Source organism: Leucoraja erinacea, chromosome 1 (assembly GCF_028641065.1).
Source record: "Leucoraja erinacea ecotype New England chromosome 1, Leri_hhj_1, whole genome shotgun sequence".
Classification (NCBI taxonomy): Eukaryota; Metazoa; Chordata; class Chondrichthyes; order Rajiformes; family Rajidae; genus Leucoraja; species Leucoraja erinaceus.
In genome coordinates, this window is record NC_073377.1 from 49,527,830 (window position 1) to 49,550,683 (window position 22,854).

Below are 22,854 nucleotides of genomic sequence, written 5' to 3' on the forward strand. Positions count from 1 at the left end.
AGTATTACGCACAATAGTCCACATGATCTTCGATTACTGCAACAACCCATGATCATTTTGTTGCTCAGAGTATAATACTAGTAAAGCAGCAGAGCTGGTCATCAAATGATTTTTAGTATGTTTGTTAGTTATTTTTGTCATAATCGTTGACATTTCCACTGGCAGGATGAAGCTCGACAATCAGAAGATCAGCACACAGGGCAGCAGACGGTGGCAACAGCAGGCCTGCTGCTGGCCAGAAGGTAAAAACCAAACAAAAGTTCTCACATGGAATATCCGATTGTTTTAGTGAGCTATGCACTCAGCTTTGACTGGGAGGCAGAAGTTGGAGGTCACAGAATGCCACAGACAGATGAGGCCTCTTGTGAAATGGACAAGTTGGTGTCTAATGACAATCCCTACCTGAGCATTATTTCAAAAGGCGAGTGACTCTTCTGACACGAGATGCCATCTCAGCTGGTGTGATCAGGCACCAAGTACAGGAAAAGTGGCAAGTACTGTTGTAGGCCATGAAGATGTGGAGCACTTTCCTCTGGCTAACATAGATGCCTTGGGCCTTCCCTACCCTCCTGCCACTTACTATGTTCATATCCGCTAGTTATCCAGCATCCTCACCCACCACCTGGGGTGGTGTTACTGTTACCAAGTTCAAGCAGGACTTCGGAGATGGGCCTTGGCTATTTTAATAAGGCTGGGAATCAAATCACCATCCTATTTCACCCTCTGTTAAAATCAGGGCTGCATGTTATTTGGTCGTGTCTGGGAATGCCACCTGGCCTTGGAAGCCCAGCTTTAAAGAAGAAATTTTCACCGAGTCAAGTTGCTTGTTCCAGGTTGGTCTGCAACCAGTTTTCAAGATCTTCCACCAATGGGAGTTGCCGCCATATTAAGCTTCAATGGAAGCTAATATTTCAAAGCTACCAGAAGCAGATCTTTACAAAAGCCAGTGTATACATTAATTAACTAAAAAACAAATATAACATTTACAAAAGAAAGACAAATCCATTGGAATGGGCAAATAATGCCATGATTTGCAAGACACCAGAATACATTAAGTGGCATCTAAGATGCATTGACATAGAAGAAAACTACAACAGACACTGGCAGCAAGACAATCTCAATATTTGTCTCATTATTTGCATCAAACATTAAATCTAAAAAGCACAAAAGAAATAAAGGATTTGGGGGTACATGTATACAAATCCTCGAAGGTGACAGGACAGAAAAATGCACAAAGAAACTGGGGCTTACTTAAAGCCACTGAGAGTGCAGAAGTAAGGAAATGAGGTTGAAACTTTTCATAAACATAAGTTTGGTTACCACGAGAGGTTTATGCATAATTACATGCACTGCACTTTAAGAATGACATGAAAACCTCAGAGAAAACACACAGATTTGCTACAAAGGAATTTGAGGTTAGGGATTTGACAGAGATTTCAAGTCACTTTATGGCATTGACAAAGTAAATAGAGAGAAACTATCCACTATAGTAGAAGAGTTACGAACAAGAGGACGCAGTTGTGAAATGAATACAAAACAAAACACAAGGAAAACCATTGAGTGGTTAGGATCTGGATTGTGCAGACTGTGACAAAAGCAGATCCAGGTGCAGTACTGAATATGAAAAAGGAGAAGTACTTGAAGGGACAATTATGTCAATGATTGAGGAGGAGGATTAATTGCATTTGTTTCTACCGGCAAAGTCACAATGGGATAAATGCCATTGTTTCGTGCAGTGACCGTTTTATCACGATGCTAGCAAATTTCTTGATTCAGGAAGTAGTTATGATAGCTTCATTTTGCAGTAACCCATGGGTTTCTCCCATTATTTGGTCACGCAAACCTGGGCAAATCACTGAGAGACGAAGTTCATTCTCCAGGGTCATCAACATCGGAGAATACACTTTGGTGATGGACATGCTCAGACAAAAGCACACGTTTGGATTGTTGAAACAGAGACGCCAATATTTTGTAGATTTTACACATCCAGGTAAATTTTCCAAAACAATCTTGTGAAACAAGAAATGCTGCAGAATGCAGCATTTGAGGAGTTGGAGGTTTAAGCTTCGGGATAATCTGCTTCATGGTATGAAACATTCGGATTTGAATTCTAGCAAATAAGATGAAATGGAGATTCCTGGTCCACAAGTAGTAGAGGATAAGGAAGAAACCATGTGAACCAATAACCATTTCCAATATGGACACTAACCTAAAACTCTCAAACACAAGTAGCTCAATGGTTCATGTTTTACAATCAGTTTGTCATTCCTGTGGAATATACCACTGAGTGGTTTATATTTTAATCCCTGCAAATGGCATAATGATAACCCATTTTATACCTCATTGAAATGTTAACTCTGAAAACTAGTGTCTCCTACAAAACCTAGGCGTATGACAACATGAGAGATTGATCAGCATCTTCTACATGGTTGTTTTACACAGTGTACACAAGGTACTTCAGAGGGTTTTAAGAGTCAATCACACATTGTGGCACCTGACAAAAGTGAGGTAGCGGACACCAGATGCCTTCCAGTCCTAAGCTTATAAAAGAGTAGGCAAGTGAGGATCATGCCATGGTTCCACAAGAGGTGAACCATATCTGAGGACATTGCCTGATTACAAAGGGGACTTGGTGATTTGAGCAAAATGTAACCACCCAGAAAGTATGCCATCTTTTTCCTGCTGTGCCCCGAGTTTTGGGCACTACTACCACTGGTCTAGAGCTCGTCATGGCATATCATTGAAGAATGTAAAGCCTACCATTATGTATGCTTGGAACCAATCTTTTTGGCTGGCAAATTAGTGATAGACTCTTACAAGTTAAAAATCTCTATAATCATTTGCATCTTGATTATTACAGCAAATTTTGAAAGAGCTGAATCTGACCACTTGCAGGTATGAAGAGCTGACATAACATACATATAGACAAATAAGGGCAGTGAAGAAAGCCAATCATTGGCCTTCATTGCAAGAAGATTTGAGTTTATGTGTGAGGAGGTCCTACTACAGGTGTACAGGGCCCTGGCGAGACCACACCTGGAGTATTGCGTGCAATTTTGGTTTCCTAATTTGAGGAAGGACATTATTGCTATTGTGGGAGTGCAGTGTAGGTTCACCAGATTAATTCCTGGGATGGCGGGGCTGACCTATGATGAAAGAATGGGTCAACTGGGCTTGTATTCACTGGAATTTAGAAGGATGTGAGGGGATCTTATATAAACATATAACATTCTTAGAGGATTGGACTGGCTAGATGCAGGAAAAATGTTCCCGATGTTGGGAGAGTCCAGAGCCAGGGGTCACAGTTTAAGAATAAGGACTGAAATGAGGAAAAACATTTTCACCCAGAGTTGTCAGTCTGTGGAATTCTCTGCCACGGAAGGCAGTGGAGGCCAATTCACTGGATGTTTTCAAAAGAGAGTTAGATTTAGCTCTTAAGGACTAAAGGAATCAAGGGATATGGGGAACGGGGTACTGATTTTTGATGATCAGCCATGACCATATTGGCTCGAAGGGCCAAATGGCCTACTCCTGCACCTATTGTTTATGTTTCTAATTCTCATGGCCCAAATTGCCACCAAAGAGCGAACAGTTAACTAGACAGTGATTGGAACTTCCCGAATTCTGTTGCAAGTGTCAAAGAGTCAAGCAAGCCGTAGATTCCCTTGCGTGACATATTCTTGCCAATTATTAAGCAGCATAATTTACAATAACAAGTGAAAGCAACAATTGTGTGGAATAAAAATGTTGACTTACTACCAGTAGAACAACTGGAATAAAAATGCCAGCTAATAATTGGTAGGATATGGTGTCTTCTTTGTATGGGTACTTGATGGTTTCATCATTACAGTAAAATCCTCGTCTGAATGGAGTGCGCATCGTTGAAAGAATTGCAAAAGGCAATCCAGCTAGTAAAGCAACAAGAAACCAATCTGTCAGTTTAATTAGATACGATACATGCTTCTCCGTGATTGACGTCCAAACATTACCTGATACAAATGCACCAGTTCACTCGCAACAAGCTGCGGACATGTTTAAAGCAGTGGAAAGTTTAAAGGTGCCCGACCTGTTGCAATTCAGCAAACCAACATGTTGATTTACAAAGTCACGCATAGAGATGGGATGTCAGGACTGTCTTATGAAGAAAGACTGGATAGACTTGGTTTATAATCTCTAGAGTTTAGGAGATTGAGAGGGGATCTTATAGAAACTTACAAAATTCTTAAGGGGTTGGACAGGCTAGATGCAGGAAGATTGTTCCCGATGTTGGGGAAGTCCAGGACAAGGGGTCACAGCTTAAGGATAAGGGGGAAATCCTTTAAAAACGAGATGAGGAGAACTTTTTTCACACAGAGAGTGGTGAATCTCTGGAACTCTCTGCCACAGAGGGTAGTTGAGGCCAGTTCATTGGCTATATTTAAGAGGGAGTTAGATGTGGCCCTTGTGGCCAAAGGGATCAGAGGGTATGGAGAGAAGGCAGGTACGGGATACTGCGTTGGATGATCAGCCATGATCATATTAAATGGCGGTGCAGGCTCGAAGGGCCGAATGGCCTACTCCTGCACCTAATTTCTATGTTTCTATGTTTCTATGAGACATCTCTGGGTAGATGTTACAAAATTTTGAGATTTAAAAAATCAAGTCTGCAATTTATCCCATCAGATAAAGCATAACAATGAGTTTAATTTGACACCTAATTCACTTTCATATCTCAAGTAATAAAAAAGTTATGGCCATTTTCATACTCGGAAATTAGCATCTTGTTCCCTATTGATTTTCTATGGACATAACAAAAAAGCTGTGATCGTGGACAGTCAAAAGCCCATAACCTTCTTAAAAATTAAGAGAACTGAATGAAATTTTCAGTTATCATAGATTGAAGCATTCTGAAACAAATATAAAATAATCTTATTTGGATGACCTGAAATTAAAGCATACAATTAGTTAGTTACCCAATTGTAGCTAATTTCAAACTTCAATTACTAGATCTAAACATCTATCCATTTCTTAATAAATGATTAACATTTTTAAATAGCCCAAGTGTCCAAATAATATTCACAAATAATTCACAATAAAACATGATTTTTAAATCTCATTTACATCAATTTATAGGCCAAATGGAAGGAATTTAGCGTTCAATTGCTGTAAATTAAAGTCAATTTAAATCAGCTTTCTAATGGGTTCCTGTGAACGCGCTGGTTTAGAACGTTCACATTGCGCTGGATTTGTGCCCTCAAGTGCCCAGAAAAACACTGCGGGATATAAAGGGCCCAAAATGAACTACTCGCTATAGAAAACTTTAATAACAGGGTTCTTAAGAAGCCCCATTTAATGTAAAAATAAGGTACATACCTTTAATTGTTTGCTTTATAAAACCCTGGGGCTGCGAGAGGTTGCGGGTTGAGAGAGTGATTTTTAAACTACTATAACTATTTTACAAGGCCATAAAAACTAATAATACCTTTTGCGACGGGGTCTTTCAGCGATTCTCCGTTAATTATTTACAAGGCTGAACATTTTCGATTGCAACAGCCTAGTAAAAATCGCGTTTTAAACCCGCCCCCGCTAAACAGCGCAAAAATCGCGCACACGGGGTAGGGCAGATGCTCAGCCACGATTCAGGTAGGTTTTGTAACATACCTAAACAGAGGGCATGAAAAGTGCCCGTCATATCTGCCACCATGTGCAACCTGTCAACCAAGTGGGCAGCAGCAGTCAGCATGACTGCCTACCAGCCAGCCATTTAGGGCAATGGATGGCACAAGAAGTAAAATAGGGAAAAAAGCATTAAAAACAGCAGCACAAAAAGAAACAACCTAGAATCAGATAAAAGGATAATGAAAGATTAGCCGAATAATTTTCACAAAATATTAATGAACTTTCAGTCTCCCGGCATTTTAACAGACCCTTAGGCTTGAACTGTGTGTTTCCTGCAGCTGTCTTTACTAGCTCTTCACAATAGAATGCCAAAAGCTTTGCAATGAAACTATTTATTTCTACATGGTTTTCTTCCTTGATTCATACAGGAACGGGGTACTGATTCTGGATGATCAGCCACGATCATGTTAAATGGCGGTGCTAGCTTGAAGGACCGAAAGGCCTACTCCTGCACCTATTTTCTATGTTTCTATACCGGGATCAGTTTCTTAGTTCATAACCCCCCTACAGTCAATCAGATGCTGATATTTTTATGCACAAGTGAACATTTAGGTGAACTACTGAAGAGGTTTGTTTGAATGCCTTAACAAATTCAACCTTGTTCATTAACATGGGGAAGAAAGAAAAAGCAATGTAATCACAGTGACATCAAATAACATCTTTGATCCAAGACTTCATGAATTTATGCAGCAGGCACAAATATGTACATAATGGGCATATATCAATGGTCAATTGAATAACAGGTGCATGCTTCAACTTCCAATAAACACTCTGATGTGAACAGAAGATCAAATTAATGGAATTAACCTCCATTCAATGTATTTTATGATACAAGGACAAATTTAAACATTTATATGGGTAGACCAAGAGGCAGGGGACAGTAGAATATAGGCCATGTGCAGGCAGATGGGATTAGTTTAAATTGGTATCATGGTGAGCAGGGACATCGTGGACTGAAGGGCCTGTTCCTGGGCTCTACTGTTCCATGTCTATGTAATCAAATTTCTAATAGGCTTTGCGAACTGGGAAAGGATAACAGCAGTTAGAGATAATAACCTACTATATGTGCAGCAACATATTATGTGAATTGTTTCTCAAAATAATATTTGTTATCTCTATGTTATGTAAACACTAAACAGTCATCTCTGTTAAGTGTTTTTAAAATCATTTCTAATGTGCATCATTGCTGCAAAAGATAATGAACAGATCATTGAAACAGAAAAATGAGTAATGCTAACAAATGCAGGCAACCCCGATGTTACAATCATTCAGGTAACAGAATTTTACCCTTACAGAATTCACAAATCACTACCTGAAACTTTGAAATGTGGATTAAAATGAGCTCTTACAGAATTTGTAAAAAAAAAAAATTTAATAAACACATTTCGTTTTTTGATTTGCATTTCCCGACACATGTAGATGACATGACCTTGCATTATGGAAAATTGCGATTCAAACCATTTTATAGAAACACCCCGTAATACGAGAGTCACCAATATCCCTAAATAACTTGAGAGATTTATGTAGAAAATTCTGGTATTTCTCTTCGTAGAAGCACCTGCGAGGAAACCGAAAGTCAGGTTTTACTATTGTTGCTGGGTTCAATTATTATTTTTTACTGGTCTGTACAGGCTGCTGTTGGAATTGATCGTTACTGTGATACTAAGTACTAAATCAACATTTACTGCAGGTGTTTAAGAAGGAACTGCAGATGCTGGAGAATCGAAGGGTACACAAAAAAGCTGGAGAAACTCAGCGGGTGCAGCAGCATCTATGGAGCGAAGGAAATAGGCAACGTTTCGGGCCGAAACCCTTCTCCAGACTAATTTCCTTTGCTCCATAGATGCTGCTGCACCCGCTTTGTTTCTCCAGCTTTTTTGTGTAACCTTTACTGCAGGTGTGTCTGAAAGGAAAGCTTTCTTGATTCAGATAACCTAGTTGACTATCTTACTAACACCACTGAAAAGGAAATAAACATGCACATGGAATAGCATTTTCTTAAATAACATAGCTTAAGAGAATTCAAAATGTATTATATGAATCAATTTCCTTTTATTCAAATACTGTTGCATACGTGCCTCTCATCTATTCTACATTGAATTGGGCGGACCAGAACATTTCCCTGAGTTTAACATATGCAATAGCTTTCAGGTAACTAGGCTTTGTCAGAAGAAAATAATTAGTTGTTATTTTTCATGCAGAAACTGCATGAGGAAATACTTTTTCTCACAGAGAGTTGCGAGTCTGTGGAATTATCTGCCTCGGAGGGCGGTGAAGGCCGGTTCTCTGGATACTTTCAAGAGAGAGCTAGATAGGGCTCTTAAAGATAGAATTATAGGATATGGGGAGGAGGCTGGAACGGGGTACTGATTGGGGATGATCAGCCATGATCACATTGAATAGCGGTGCTGGCTAGAAGGGCTGAATGGCCTACTCCTGCACCTATTGTCTATTGTACAAATATTTGAGATTGTCCATCATGAGATGTATTTTGGCACAGGCTAATTGATTTTTTAAATATTATTTAATGGATCGTCAATTGCTACCACAAAACTGAAACAGAATTCTGTGACTTGGAACAATTAAATGAAGCCAAGGCGTTAGTGATATAAATAATCTTGAAAGGCCCACGGAGTGGAACCACCCACATTCCAGCAAACGCCTAGCCACATCTAGCAGGCCATTTCTTGATGAACATAATAGTAAAAGGTCGTTAACTTTGAAATCTAAATTCAAATTGCTTGACAGTTCTCAGCTGTCAACACTGCAGCATTTGCTCTGAAACTAAACAAAAGGCCAATTGGCAAATATCAAAAAATTCAAAGTTAAACGGGAGCAGGGGGTGAAATGCAACAGCAAATGATACAACTCCATTGCATTCTAACCAAAATACAACAACAGAATAGAGAAATGCAGGGGACGTGATGGGCTGAAATTACTCCAGCCCATTTCTGCTCTCAAACTTGCTTTTGACCTTCTCTTTAATATCCCAGGCACCTTTCCAGAGCAGCTGCACATTACAAACCACAGAATTACTCAGAATTGATAGTCCAGTACTATAACTTATTCAGGAGACAGTGACTCTGCTTTGAGAATGTAGAGCGAATAAAATTAGATTAAATTACTGCAGTGTCAGTGTAAATGGGTGGTTGATGGAAAGGAGTAACTCAGTGAACTGATGGACTCTTTTATGTGTCATAATTTGCTGTATGACTATCTCACATACATTGGCAGCCTGGAATACATTTTTGGGGGGGCAGTTGGAACTTTGAGTGAAATGTTTATCAGCAAAATATTTAGCAGGAGATGAGGACCTGCAAACTTCCAGACAAAGATGGAGTTGTGGGTACCCATATGGGCCCCAGCTATGCATGTCCTTTTGTTGGTTTTGTTGAAAGCTATTTGTTTCAAACATACCCCAGCATCATTCCCCAAATCTGCACCAGGGCTGCCTTCTGCACCTGTGCAGAAATTGTTGTTTTCATCAACTTTACTGCTAAATTCCACCCTGCCCTCAAATTCACACATTTCTCCCCTTTCTCAATCTCTCCGTCTCCATATCAGGGGACAGTATCGACTGACATCTAGTAAACACCCACTGACTCCTTCCTCTATCTGACTCTACACCCTCTCCCTCCCTGCCGCCTGAAAGGATATCATCCATTTTTCTCTGTCACTGCCACATCTCCTCCCAAGTTGAGACTTTCCACTCAAGGACATCTGAGATGTTTTCTTTCTTCAATAAACAAGGCTTCCCCATTGCTGCTATGGATGGAGCCTGTGGAAACACCTATGTCTTTTCTATGAACCTGCAGTTCTGCTCTCACGCCCAGACAGAACTAGAATAGAGTTCCTCTGGTTCTCACCTCCCCCCCCCCCCCCCCACCCCTCACAGCTTCCGTATCAAACACAACATTCTCCGACATTTCTGCCACCTTCAAGATGATCCCACCATCAGTCCCCACCACTCCTTTTACCGCAAAGCCCACTCTCTCCGCAACTCCTTGTTTCACTCATCCTTGACCACCCAACATGCCTCTTCCCCAGCCACTTTCCCCTGCAACCGCAGGAGATGTAGCATCTATCCAAAACCTCTGCACCCACTTCCATCTTGGGACCGCAGCAGTCTTTAGAACTACAGTATGCACAGCAGCACTAGTCTTTAGAACTATGCACAAACCAAGTCTTTAGAACTATGCACAACAGCACTAGTCTAATCAGGAAGGGTAGAAGTCATCTCACAAAATGTCAGGCGTTAGTTAGTTCAGTTAACATTATTAAGTTTATGATTGATTTTTACAATACGGGCATATAAAATTATATGAAATGAAGGGAGATAAAAAAGGAAACAAGCTAGCCATGATCTCTATATCAGCAGAATATGCTCAAGGGACTAAATGTCCTATTGTTGTTCACAAGTTCTCAAAGTTACAACTTTATTTATTTTTTAAAGAGCTACAATTTTTAATACTTTTACTGAATGTTCTGCTCATCGTGATAAGAGCAAAGTCAATTACACAAATAGAGGAAAACGATCTCACCAGTTTTTACTTTTGTTGCGATCTATACAGTTGGGACAATCTGTAGTTAAGACTTACAAAGATCTCTTCAGTTTCTAGTGGCTACATATCTCAATGTAATAGTCAGTAAAAAACACATTGATAGGGCACGTCAATGCAGTTATTATTTAACTCATTTCAGTCAGTGTAACATTTGTCACAGAATCCATGCAGGGGATGGGTAAATATATTAAAAATATCAACCAAAGATTCTGCTTCCAATTCTCTGCCAATTCCAATCCAAATAAAATCATCAACACATTTACAGGTCACATCGTAAGTGAAACAAGTTCATTATCTCAAATCCTGCAAGGTTTCAAACTTAAAATACTCACACCGGTTTTAAATCTTTCAAGGGCCTAAATCACCTTTCTGTCTGTAATCATCTCCCTAGTTAGCCCTCTAACTTTCTGAGATCTATATTCCTCCAGTTCTGGCCACAGTCACCTCCTGATATGGAATCATTCCATCACTAGCAGGGTATACACAAAATGCTGGAGTAACTGAGCGGCTCAGGCCTGAAGCAGGGTCTTGACCCGAAACGCCACCTAATTGTTTTCTCCAGAGATGCTGCCTGGTCCATTGAGTTACACTAGCATTTGGTGTCTATCTAGGTGCAAAGCAACATCTACACTTCCTTCCTATACACTAGCAGGGTACAGGTATATCGTTATCTGAAAGTGGCGACACAGTTAGACATTGTGGTGAACGCAACATACGGAACATTTGCATTCAACAAGTTATTTAAGTACAAGAGTTGGGACTTAATGTTATAACTGCACAACACGTTGATTGCACCTGGAATATTGTGTGTTTTGGTCGCTATACTAGAGGAAGGATGCGACTAAGATAGAGAAGATGCAGACAAAATTTAACAAGATGGTATTGAGACTGGAGGCTTGAATTAAAAAGACAGACTGGATAGTTGGGACTAACCCTGGAACAAATGAGGCTGCAGGGTGACCTTATAAGAGCTAAAAAAAATGATGAGGGACAAAGATAAAGTGAATGATCACAGTCTTATTATCAGAATCGGGTAGTCTAAAACTAGAAGGTATAGGTTTCAAGTGAGAGAGGAAAGATTTAAAAGAGACCTAAAAGGCATATTTTTCACAGAGCGTGGTGGGTATCTGGAATGAGCTGCCAACGGAAATGGTAGCAATAGGTACAACTATAATGTTAAAAAAAACACATTACCTGGTTCATGGATGGTCATTTTTAGAGGGATAAGGCCACAATGTAAGCAAATGGATTGAGATCAGCTTGGTTGGCATGAATCAGTTGGGGTAATGGACCTGTTTCCATGTTGTATGATTCCATGACTCCGATAGCTTTACTTTCATCTGTCTCCATCATTGCAATTCCCTCCCTAAACCTATGCTCCCACAAAATGCTGGAGTAACTCAGTGGGACAGGCGGCATCTCTGGAGAGAAGGAATGGGTGACATTTTGAGACACATCGAGACCCTTCCTCAGACCCTTTGCTCCCTAAACTTCCCTTGATCAATTAATATGCTCCACCAAGCCTCCCTTTCATTTGATCTAATATTAATTTCGATGTCAAACCTTAATTTCACGTTTTCTGCATTTTGTACAATTTCACCGAACAACTAAAAACTGTGCTCATAAAACAGTATCTGCCACCAGGTGCCTATCAGTCAATGTCAATATCATTTGAGAGACGACAAAAATGGCAGAGCCTGCAGAACTGTACTGTTAGCAGCACCTTATCCATAACCTACTATTCCTTGGCAATTCAAGTACTCACTCAGATGCGTCTTAAAAGTTGTGAGAATATAGACTTCGTCACTTTCTCAAATAGTCCAGATTTCAGTAGGAAGAATTATTCCTCCGATCCCCTGTAAACCTTAGTCCATAACTTAAACCTATGCCCTCTGGTCTTAGTCACTTCTGCCATGAGGGAAAGTTTCTTACTATGCAACTCATTTATGACACTCAATTTTGTATACCTCCATCAGGTTCCTTTTCAAGCAAATTTTTCAAACATGAATTAACTTTCATAAAACTCATGTCGAATCAATTTAATTATATTCAGCATCCTAAATAATTAGCTATTTCCTTTTTTATTATTGAATCTAGCACCTTACGGCAGTTCCCTGCCTAATGGGTTTCTCCCATTCTTTGAAGAAGGAAGTCACATTGACATTTGCTTCTCATTGACTTATGTTTCCAAGGCTCTACCATTTGTCCTACCTTTATTTGACCTACATGAGTGCATCACTTCACACTTATCAGGATTAAGTTACACCTGCCATTGCCCCACCCAAATCAAACAGACAAATGAATGGAACGGAAGAGTTAGTAATTGCATCTAGAACTCAAACTGAGCATGCCATGAACTTTAACAATCTAATGTGAAGCCCAAGCCAAACTCAGTCAAATCATCTGTAATAATGATCTTTCCATGAAAAAGGGCAAAGTACAGAAGTACAGCCTGACATCAAAGTTAATATTGTTACAGTTCACTGATAACGCAATGTTGATCACCCTTCCTGGTACTTAATTAGTAGGGTGTATCACTGTGCAGATTAAAGTGACACAAATGGGCAAAGTCTCAAGTTCAATTGCGGTGAATCTGTTGTCATCAGTCACAAAAGCAATAGAAACTTTGGAAAAACAGGAAAAAAGGCACAATTTTAGAAATTCCAATAAAACGACCCTGTTAGAATTTATTTTTTTCTAACAGCAGCAATAACATATTTGGTATGGCTGAATCACAAAGGGAGATCCAGGTATTCTTGTTTTTAACAGAAGAGCAGAAAAAATGAAAACAGAAAAATGATTTTACTTCTGAAATTCTGAAGCAAGGAAACTTACAGCACAGGTTGAGGGACTGTTGCGTGCTCTGTTTTGCAGAGAAATGGCTCACCTCTGCCTCACCTGACAATGCGATTCAAGCCGAGGGCTTCTTGCCTTCCTCAGGCAAGGTTAAAAAAGCAGGGGTCGGCTTTCTAAATAACTCTGCATGGTGCTCGGATGTGGCATTCCTAGTGAACTCCTGCTCCCCAGAATTGGAATATCTTACAGTAAAGTGTCGTCCCTACAACCCGTTTAGTTTAGTTTATTATTATTGTCACATGTACCAAGGTACGGTGATAAGCTTTTTGTTACGTGCTATCCAGTCAGCAAAAGGACGATACATGATTACAATCAAGCTGTCCACGTTGTACAGATACAGGATAATGGAAGTAGCGTTGAGCACAAGATAAAGTCCAATAAAGTCCAACTAAAGATAGTCCAAATGTCTCCAATGAGGTAGATGGTAAGTCAGGACCACTCTCTAGTTGGTGATGGAACGGTTCAGTTGCTTGATTACAGCTGGGAAGAAACTGTACCTAAATCTGGAGATAGGCATTTTCAAACCTCTGTACCTCTTATGACAATAGACAATAGGTGCAGAAGTAGGCCATTCAGCCCTTTGAGCCAGCACCGCCATTCAATGTCATCATGGCTGATCATCCACAATCAGTACCCCGTTCCTGCCTTCTCTCCATATCCCTTAACTCCGCTATCCCTAAGAGCTCTATCTAACTCTCTCTTGAAAGCATCCAGAGAACCAGCCTCCACCGCCCTCTGAGGCAGAGAATTCCATACACTCACAAATCTGTGTGAAAAAGTTTTTCTTCATCTCCGTTCTAAATGGCTTACCAATTATGGCCCCTAGTTCTGAACTCCCCCAACATTGGGAACATGTTTCCTGCCTCTAGCATATCCAAACCCTTAACAATCTTATATACTTCAATAAGATCCCCTCTCATCCTTCTAAATTCCAGAGTATACAAGCCCAGCCGCTCCAATCTATCAACATAGGGCAGTCCCGCCATCCCGGGAATTAACCTTGTAAACCTACGCTGCACACCCTCAATAGCAAGAATGTCCTTCCTCGAGTTTGGAGACCAAAACAGCACACAATACTCCAGATGTGGTCTCACTAGGGCCCTGTACAGCTGCAGGACCTCTTTGCTCCTATACTCAAATCCTCTTGTTATGAAGACCAACATGCCATTTGCTTTCTTCACTGCCCGCTGTACCTGCATGCTTACTTTCAGTGACTGATGAACAAGGACCCCCAGATCCCGTTGTACTTCCCCTTTTCCCAACCTGACACCATTTAGATAATAATCTGCCTTTCTGTTTTTGCCACCAAAGTGGATAACCTCACATTTATTTGCATTAAACTGCACCTGCCCACTCACCCAACCTGTCCAAGTCACCCTGCATCCTCATAGCAGTCTCCTCACGGTTCACACCGCAATCCAGCTTTGTGTCATCTGCAAATTTGCTAATGTTACTTTAAAAACCCTTCATCCAAATCATCGATATATATTGCCTGATGGGAGTGGGGAGAGAGGGAGTGAGACTTGCCCTTCATTATGTTTGTGGCCTTGCCGAAGCAGTGTGAAGTGTGGATCGAGTCAATGGCAGGGAGGTTGAATAGCTCTGCTTTCAATGCCATAATCCCATCTAAACTCATCTCTAGACTCCAGGATGTAGGAATCAGCTCCCCTTTCTGTCACTGGAGCTTCGACTTTCTGGCCAACAGGCCACTATCAGTGAGGATCGGTGACAACAATTCCTCCACAATAATTCTGAGCATCATTGCCACGCAAGGATTTGGTCTCAGTCCTCTGCTCACGACAGTACATCCAAATTCAGTTCCAATTCAAAGTACCAGTTTGAAGATGACACCACTGTGGCTGAGTTGGTGAGGCCACATTTAGAATATTGTGTTCAGCTCTGGGCACCATGTTATAGGAAAGATATTGTCAAGCTTGAAAGGGTTCAGAAAAGATTTACGAGGATTTTGCCAGGACTAGAGGGTGTGAGCTATAGGGGGAGGTTGAGTATGCTGGGTCTCTATTCCATGGAGCGCAGAAGGATGAGGGGATATCTTATGGAGGTGTACAAAATCATAGAGTGGGTAGATGCACAGAGTCTTTTGCCCAGAGTAAGGGAATCGAGGACCAGAGGACATAGGTTCAGGGTGAAGGGGAAAAGATTTAATAGGAATTTGAGGGATAACTTTTTCACACAAAGGATGGTGGGTGTATGGAACAAGCCGCCAGAGGTGGTAGTTGAGGCTGGGACTGTCCCATCGTTTAAGAAACAGTTAGACAGGTACATGTATAGGACAGGTTTGGAGGGATATGGACCAAGCACAGGCAAGTGGGACGTGTAGCCGGGACATTGTTGGCCAGTTGGGCACAAAGGGCCTGTTTCCACACTGTATCACTCTATGACTCCTTAATGACAAAAAGGAATACTGGAAGGTGATGGAGAACTTAGTGACACAGTGTCAGGACAATAACCTCTCCCCTAATGTCAGCAAGATGAAGGAGCTAGTACTGACTTCAGGAAGCTTGGTGGAGTACATGCTCCAATAAACATCAATGGTGCTCATGTGGAAATGGTTAAGAGTTTCAAGTTTCTTAGCATTATTACCAATTGTCTGTCGGGGACCAACCCGATTGACGTGATAGCCAAGAAGACACACCGGCACCTCTACTTCCTGATGAGGCCGATAAAATTTGCCATGCCTTCAATCACTCATAATCCTCTACAAGTGCACTGTCAGGTGGCAACACAGCTTGGTTTGGCAACAGCTCTGTCCAAGACCGCAAGAAATTGTAGAGTTTTAGAAATGTAGCCCAGTCCTTCCCAAAACTAAAAGTGTAGATTGGCTCAATCTACACTTCACGCTGCCTCAGAAAAATAGCCAACATAATCAAAGACGTCCCACAGTGTCATTTCTTTTCTCTGCTCCCATCCAACAGAAGATGCAGTATTTGAAAGTGTGCACCACCAGACTCAGGAACTGCCTCTTCCCCTCACTTGTCAGGCTTCTGGACGGTCCTTGCTTTATCTATTATCCATTGATTCCATGTTAAACAAGGAGACCGGGTTAACCTTGTGACCCAGCTTGACCCACTTCAAACACTTTCAAGAAAATGCTCCAGGCCACTTCTCTATCAAAAGTGTCCTTCCTGAAGGGGAAGATATTTACAAGAAGGTCATATTAAGCATAAACTATGCAAATATCAAATCTATCAAAATATATCTTTGAAATTACATATCTTTCATTGTGTTGTAGAATACTCTTGGTATGGGATTAAATACTTTTTTTACACCCTGCCTGAATTTTCTTTTAGGGATCCTCCGACAGGTTGCAGATTTAAGAACTAGGATAACAAGTACAGCATAACAGATCAGCCATTTAGATTTGCAAATTAAAAGATTTTTTTTTTTTTTTTAAATTGCAAAATTCTCAACCTCAGAGAGCTTTCAATATTTTACCTTTGATTTCATGCTTGTTATTCATTTGATATTTTGACACAAAATAATTGAATAATTTGGAAATGAGGGCTCATGATTGAGGCTTTGGATCAATAACAATACTGCCAAATGGTGCAGTAGGATCAGGGGTACATACGCTGGTTTGAAAATCTGATGTTCCTCTGAGACTGATGTTGGATACCTTAAGAGTATTATATTCAAATATTTCAAAAGGTATTTCAATAAGAAAAGTGTATTGCGAGATTATTTCAGTGCCATAACTTTACATTGCCCGAGCACTTCAGTAGGTTATTAATGGCTCTCTATTATTAGCACTGTTTTAATCAGACTTGCATTCTAAAATCATATCAGAAACGATGTTACTGATAACATGCCATTTCACTGTTCAATTTTTTTTTCATAATCACTCACATAATCACTGGTTCTAAAAACTGCACTCAATTCAAGGATTAAAATGTGGGTACAGAGACTTCCATATTGGAATGTTTGTGGATATCACCAAATGGCACCTCAGCCCATCAATAATCTTAGCCCAAGCTGAATTGACAGAGATTAAAACGTAGCACACAAGGATGAAGAAGATAGGCAACGACGGGTCAGCAGGCATTCTTTCTAATGGCTGCTGCAGTCAAAATGGTGATGTACAGGATGGATGAAAGGAAGACTTTTTTTAATGTGCTACTCAATGTCATAATTCAAAAATAATCACCAGTGCAGCGTCTGAAAGTTGTGGAAGAAACTGACCTGCACATGCAGACTCATTGATGCTAAATAGCTAATGATGACTTTATAGGAATTTACATAGCTTGGCATCCAACTTGCCCACAGGGGAGAAAAATGCACCCATGCAGGCTGTGATAAGGATGTTTAAATTTAAATGTGCCCGGCTATTTTCTGCCTACAGATCCAATAGCGGTCTAGCGCCTATCTGCCCATTATTCAATTTTTTGCCTGTATTACCCTGGGTTTTATTGTTTTCGATTTTAGTCCCTGATTTATGAGCTGCTTATTATGTTTTCCATTGAGATTCCTGGAAACATTTCAGAAAGAGGGAGTGGACAACAGATTGGCAAATGCCTAGGGAATGTGTTTTTTTTTGCTGATAACATCAGCCCAGGAAACAGCATGGAAAGATAATGCTTGTTTAAAGGGAATCAAAGACAAACTTTTCCAGTATATCTTTTGTTTCCCTTCTTAGCCCTAGGCTTTTTCCCAGAAGATTAACCATATAACCATATAACAATTACAGCACGGAAACAGGCCATCTCGACCCTTCTAGTCCGTGCCGAACACATAACCTCCCCTAGTCCCATATACCTGCGCTCAGACCATAACCCTCCATTCCCTTCCCAGATTGTAGGGCTAACAGCAGTAAGAGGGGTTCAGACTCAATGGTAATTCTTCAGGCTAATTCGGTGGTAGACAATCTGTCAGACTGACCTGTCAGAAGAAGGGTCTCGACCCGAAACATCACCCATTCCTTCCAGCCGGAGATGCGGCCTGTTCCGCTGAGTTATTCCAGCATTTAGTGTCTATCTTTGGTGTAAACCAGCATCTGCAGTTCCTTCCTACAGTAATTCAGTGGTAAATTTGACAGACCAGCTAGTCTTCTCTCAATCATCCTTTTCATATATTGATTCAATATCAAAAATTCATTTGGGACAAATGATTCATGGAAACATCCAATCACTGCCAATCAGATCACAAAATTATGGAATGATGGTGGTTCAGTGCAGAACAAGGAACTGCAGATGCTGATTTATACCAAAGATAGATACCAAATGCTGGAGTAACTCAGCGGGTCAGGCAGTATCTCTGGAGGAAAAGGATGGGTGACATTTTGGGTCGGAACCCTTCTTCAGACTCTTTGCAATGATTCAATGATTGATTGATTGATGAGATAACAATTACAATATGGCAGGGCTGCCAACATTGGGTGAGAGTTGGGAGTGAGAAATTGCGAGAGACCAAGCCCAAGGGAGCGTAGCGACCGATGGGGGTGGCGCGAGATTGTGGGAGGGGTGTGTGCCCCAGCCCCCCCCCCCCCCCCTTACCATTGGTACGGAGCTTTTATATTTTTCAGCTTGAAATTGTGCAATCTGGTGCATACTGTAGCGAGTATCTTAACTTACACTTGAATGCAATATTTATGCTTCAAATTGGATTAACTATGAATAAGGTTAGGCTAAATTACATTCCTAATTACATTTAGTACAGTAGAGCCAGGCTATGAGCAACAGGTGCAGCACATGAATGATGTTAGTGTATTCATGTATGGAAATCAGGTTATAATCAAACACTTGGCCCATGTTGACCAACCTGGGTCTCACTGCACACCTGGTACTTTTCCTGACTCTAACTCCAGTTGCATACCTTCTCTCATTCCTGACCCTGAGTCCAGCCTCACACCTGGCCCCCTATTCTACCCTGATCATATCTGCTTACCTGTTTAAGTTCCCAGTGCTGAACACTCCCATTGTCCCAACTTTGACTGCACACCTAGTACTATTCTAGACCTTGACTCTGGATGCACACTTGGCCTTGCTCCTAGCCCCTTTGCACTGACAATATATCTGGCCCACACATGAAGCCCCATCATATCTGATCCCCTGGACTTAACCCATTACGTTCAAGTCCACAGGTGCTTATCTAATGCGGTAATCCTTTATGGGATCAAATTTGGTATAACCAAATTTGCTACATCCATTGGCTTCCTTGTTATCTAACGTTCTAGTTACTTTGTCAAAGAAATCATCAATTCGTTGAGCGCAATTTCTCATCCATAAAAAGCTCACTCAGCTGCATAAGTATTCTGTTACAATTTCTTTAATTTTCCTAACAAACTGTCCTGAAGTCATTTCCCCCAATATTTTCAGTATTTTGCTGTCTTCCTCTCAGCTGGGACTTTTCCAAAATGCAAAGTCCAATAACTATATATTAAAGCAATAATATTCTATTTTATGTGATCTTGAGAGAACATAACATGTTCTGTGGTATTCATAACAAACAATGATAACATTATCTTTGTTTTGATTGCACCTACCAACATGCATACATTATTATATTACAGTTAATATGTATTGAGGACAAATTTTTGTTCCAATGCTCCCCATTCCCAATTACTTTTACATTGAAGTGTTTGAAATCCAAGTGAAGTTTCAATGGCATCAGACAAATAAAACCTCCAGAATGGATGATATTCATTATGTGGTTGGTTAGTCAGTATCAGCATAATTACTGTATTAAACTTTGAATCTTCAGATGTCCTGGTTCAAGATAAAACTAAAGACAAATGATAACCTCCTCACACATTCCCCTGCAAGTATCTCTGTCGCACCTTTAAAATATTATCTTCTATGCTCTTAAACATCACATCTGAATCAGTTTCCATCTCATTGCACTCCTTGCGGATGTTCATCTACATGTTCAACTAATAAAACAAAAAGATTGGGGACATTTCTATTCAAACTGTCAAAGGAATTTGGGGGGGGGGGGTAGAAATAGTCAGTGAGGTAAACAAACATAATAGTTGAGTGGCAAATGACAATAGTTCTACCTTCCCAATATTTAACTGAAGGAAATAATGGGTTATCGGAGCTGTATAACCATATAACAATTACAGCACGGAAACAGGCCATCTCGACCCTTCTAGTCCGTGCCGAACACGTATTCTCCCCTAGTCCCATATACCTGCGCTCACACCATAATCCTCCATTCCTTTCCCGTCCATATAACTATCCAATTTATTTTTAAATGATAAAAACGAACCTGCCTCCACCACCTTCACTGGAAGCTCATTCCACACAGCTACCACTCTCTGAGTAAAGAAGTTCCCCCTCATGTTACCCCTAAACTTCTGTCCCTTAATTCTCATGTCATGTCCCCTTGTTTGAATCTTCCCTCCTCTCAGTGGGAAAAGCTTATCCACGTCAACTCTGTCTATCCCTCTCATCATTTTAAAGACCTCTATCAAGTCCCCCCCTTAACCTTCTGCGCTCCAAAGAATAAAGCCCTAACTTGTTCAACCTTTCTCTGTAACTTAGTTGCTGAAACCCAGGCAACATTCTAGTAAATCTCCTCTGTACTGTCTCTATTTTGTTGCCATCCTTCCTATAATGAGGCGACCAAAATTGTACACCATACTCCAGAATTGGCCTCACCAATTCCTTGTACAATTTTAACATTACATTCCAACTTCTATACTCAATGCTCTGATTTATAAAGACCAACACACCAAAAGCTTTATTTACCACCCTATCTACATGAGATTCCACTTTCAGGGAACTGTGCACAGTTATTCCCAGATCCCTCTGTTCACCTGTATTCTTCAATTCCCTACCATTTACCATGTACGTCCTATTTTGATTTGTCCTGCCAAGATGTAACACCTCACACTTATCAGCATTAAACTCCATCTGCCATTGTTCAGCCCACTCTTCCAACTGTCATAAATCTCTCTGTAGACTTTGAAAAACTACTTCATTATCCGCTGCCATTGTTCAGCCCACTCTTCCAACTGGCATAAATCTCTCTGTAGACTTTGAAAATCTACTTCATTATCCACAACCCCACCTATCTTAGTATCATATGCATACTTACTAATCCAATTTACCACACCATCATCCAGAATATTGATGTACATGACAAACAACAGTGGACCCAACACAGATCCCTGAGGCACCCCACTAGTCACCGGCCTCCAACCTGACAAACAACCATCCACCATTACTCTCTGGCATCTCCCATTCAGCCACTGTTGAATCCATCTTGCTACACCACCATTAATACCCAACCATTGAACCTTCTTAACCAACCTTCCGTGAAGAACCTTGTCAAAGGCCTTACTGACGTCCTTATATACAACATCCACTGCTTTACCCTCATCAATTTCCCGAGTATCCTCTTCAAACAATTCAAGATTAGTCAAACATGACCTTCCAGGCACAAATCCATGTTGACTGTTCCTAATCAGACCCTGTTTATATATGCTTATATATGCTTTTATTTGTCAGACACTCCTCTTGCAGTGTGTGAGGAAATTAAATACTTAGGTCATGTCATATCTGATGACTGGAAGGATGACAAAGACCTCTACTGACAGCGCTGTAAAATTTATCTTCAAGCCAACATGCTTATAAGGAGGTTTTATGTGTGCTCTGACCATGTGAAGTGTTCCCTGTTCAGAACCTACATCACACCGTTATATACTGCTCAATTGTGGTCTAAGTATAAGAAAAAGAGTATGCAGAGGCTTAAGGTAGTATACAATGATGCAATGAGGTTGCTACTTCGTGTCCCTAGGTGGCATAGTGCCAGTCAATTGTTTGTGTCCACTAGAGTGCCAACCTGTGAGGCACTCTTAAGACAGCTGATGTTTAGTTTTATGTGTCGCCTGGACAAGTCAGAGAACCACATAATTGAAGCCTTAGTCAGTCCTCTGAAAAGCTGCTATAGATTCACTTCTAGGCTAAGACGGCATTGGTGCAATAGCTTATATATATTTTAGGCTAATATGCAATTTCTTAATGTATCTTTGTAATTCTTTGTACTGGTTGATGTGTATATGGACCTGTGTCTGAAATAAAGCTTTAATAATAATATATTATCTCTAAGTATCCTTTCCATTAATTTGCCCACCACTGATGTCATACTAACAGGTCTATAATTGCGAGGTTTACTCTTAGACCCCTTTTTAAACAATGGAACAACATGCGCAGTACGCCAATCCTCCGGTACTATTCCCATTTCTAATGACATTTGAAATATTTCTGTCATAGCCCCTGCTATTTCTACACTAACTTCCTTTAATGTCCTAGGGAATATCCTGTCCGGACCTGGAGACTTATCCACTTTTATATTTCTCAAAAGTGTCAGTACTTCCTCTTCTTTGAATCTCATAGTTTCCATACCTACTCTACTTGTTTCCCTTACCTCACATAATTCAATATCCTTCTCCTTGGTGAATACCGAAGAAAATAAATTGTTCAATATCTCCCCCATCTCTTTTGGCTCTGCAGATAGCTGTCCACTCTGACTCTCTAATGGACCGATTTTATCACTTGTTATCCTTTTGCTATTAATATAGCTGTATGTTGTGACAGACAGCCTGACACCTTGCATGTCATTTTAACATTACACTTATCTCATCCCCCTGGATATTCCGGATTAATAAATGGCTGCCCTGCCGGCAGTCTGTTTGTATTTTCTTTCTTTCTGTTATTTTTTAGTGCATTAATAGTTTGTTTTAATGTGTTTCAGTTTGTTTTATGTGGGGGGAGGGGGGGGGGGGGAGGGAATCAGGGGAAACTTTTTTTCAAGCTCT

The 22,854-nt window shown here is 40.5% G+C and overlaps 1 protein-coding gene across 3 annotated transcripts in view; it reads right to left on the reverse strand.

Moving 5' to 3' along the window:
- The window catches only part of plpp1a (phospholipid phosphatase 1a), a 107,789-nt gene that overhangs the window by 47,976 nt on the left and 36,959 nt on the right, over positions 1 to 22,854 (reverse strand). For 2 of the 3 annotated variants that reach the window (XM_055634452.1, XM_055634458.1), the window contains exon 2: positions 3,757 to 3,908. The exons of the other annotated variant lie outside the window; for it this stretch is intronic. In XM_055634452.1, the coding sequence (XP_055490427.1) occupies positions 3,757 to 3,908 (152 nt within the window). The remainder of the gene's footprint in view (positions 1 to 3,756; positions 3,909 to 22,854) is intronic. 3 annotated transcript variants of the gene reach the window in all.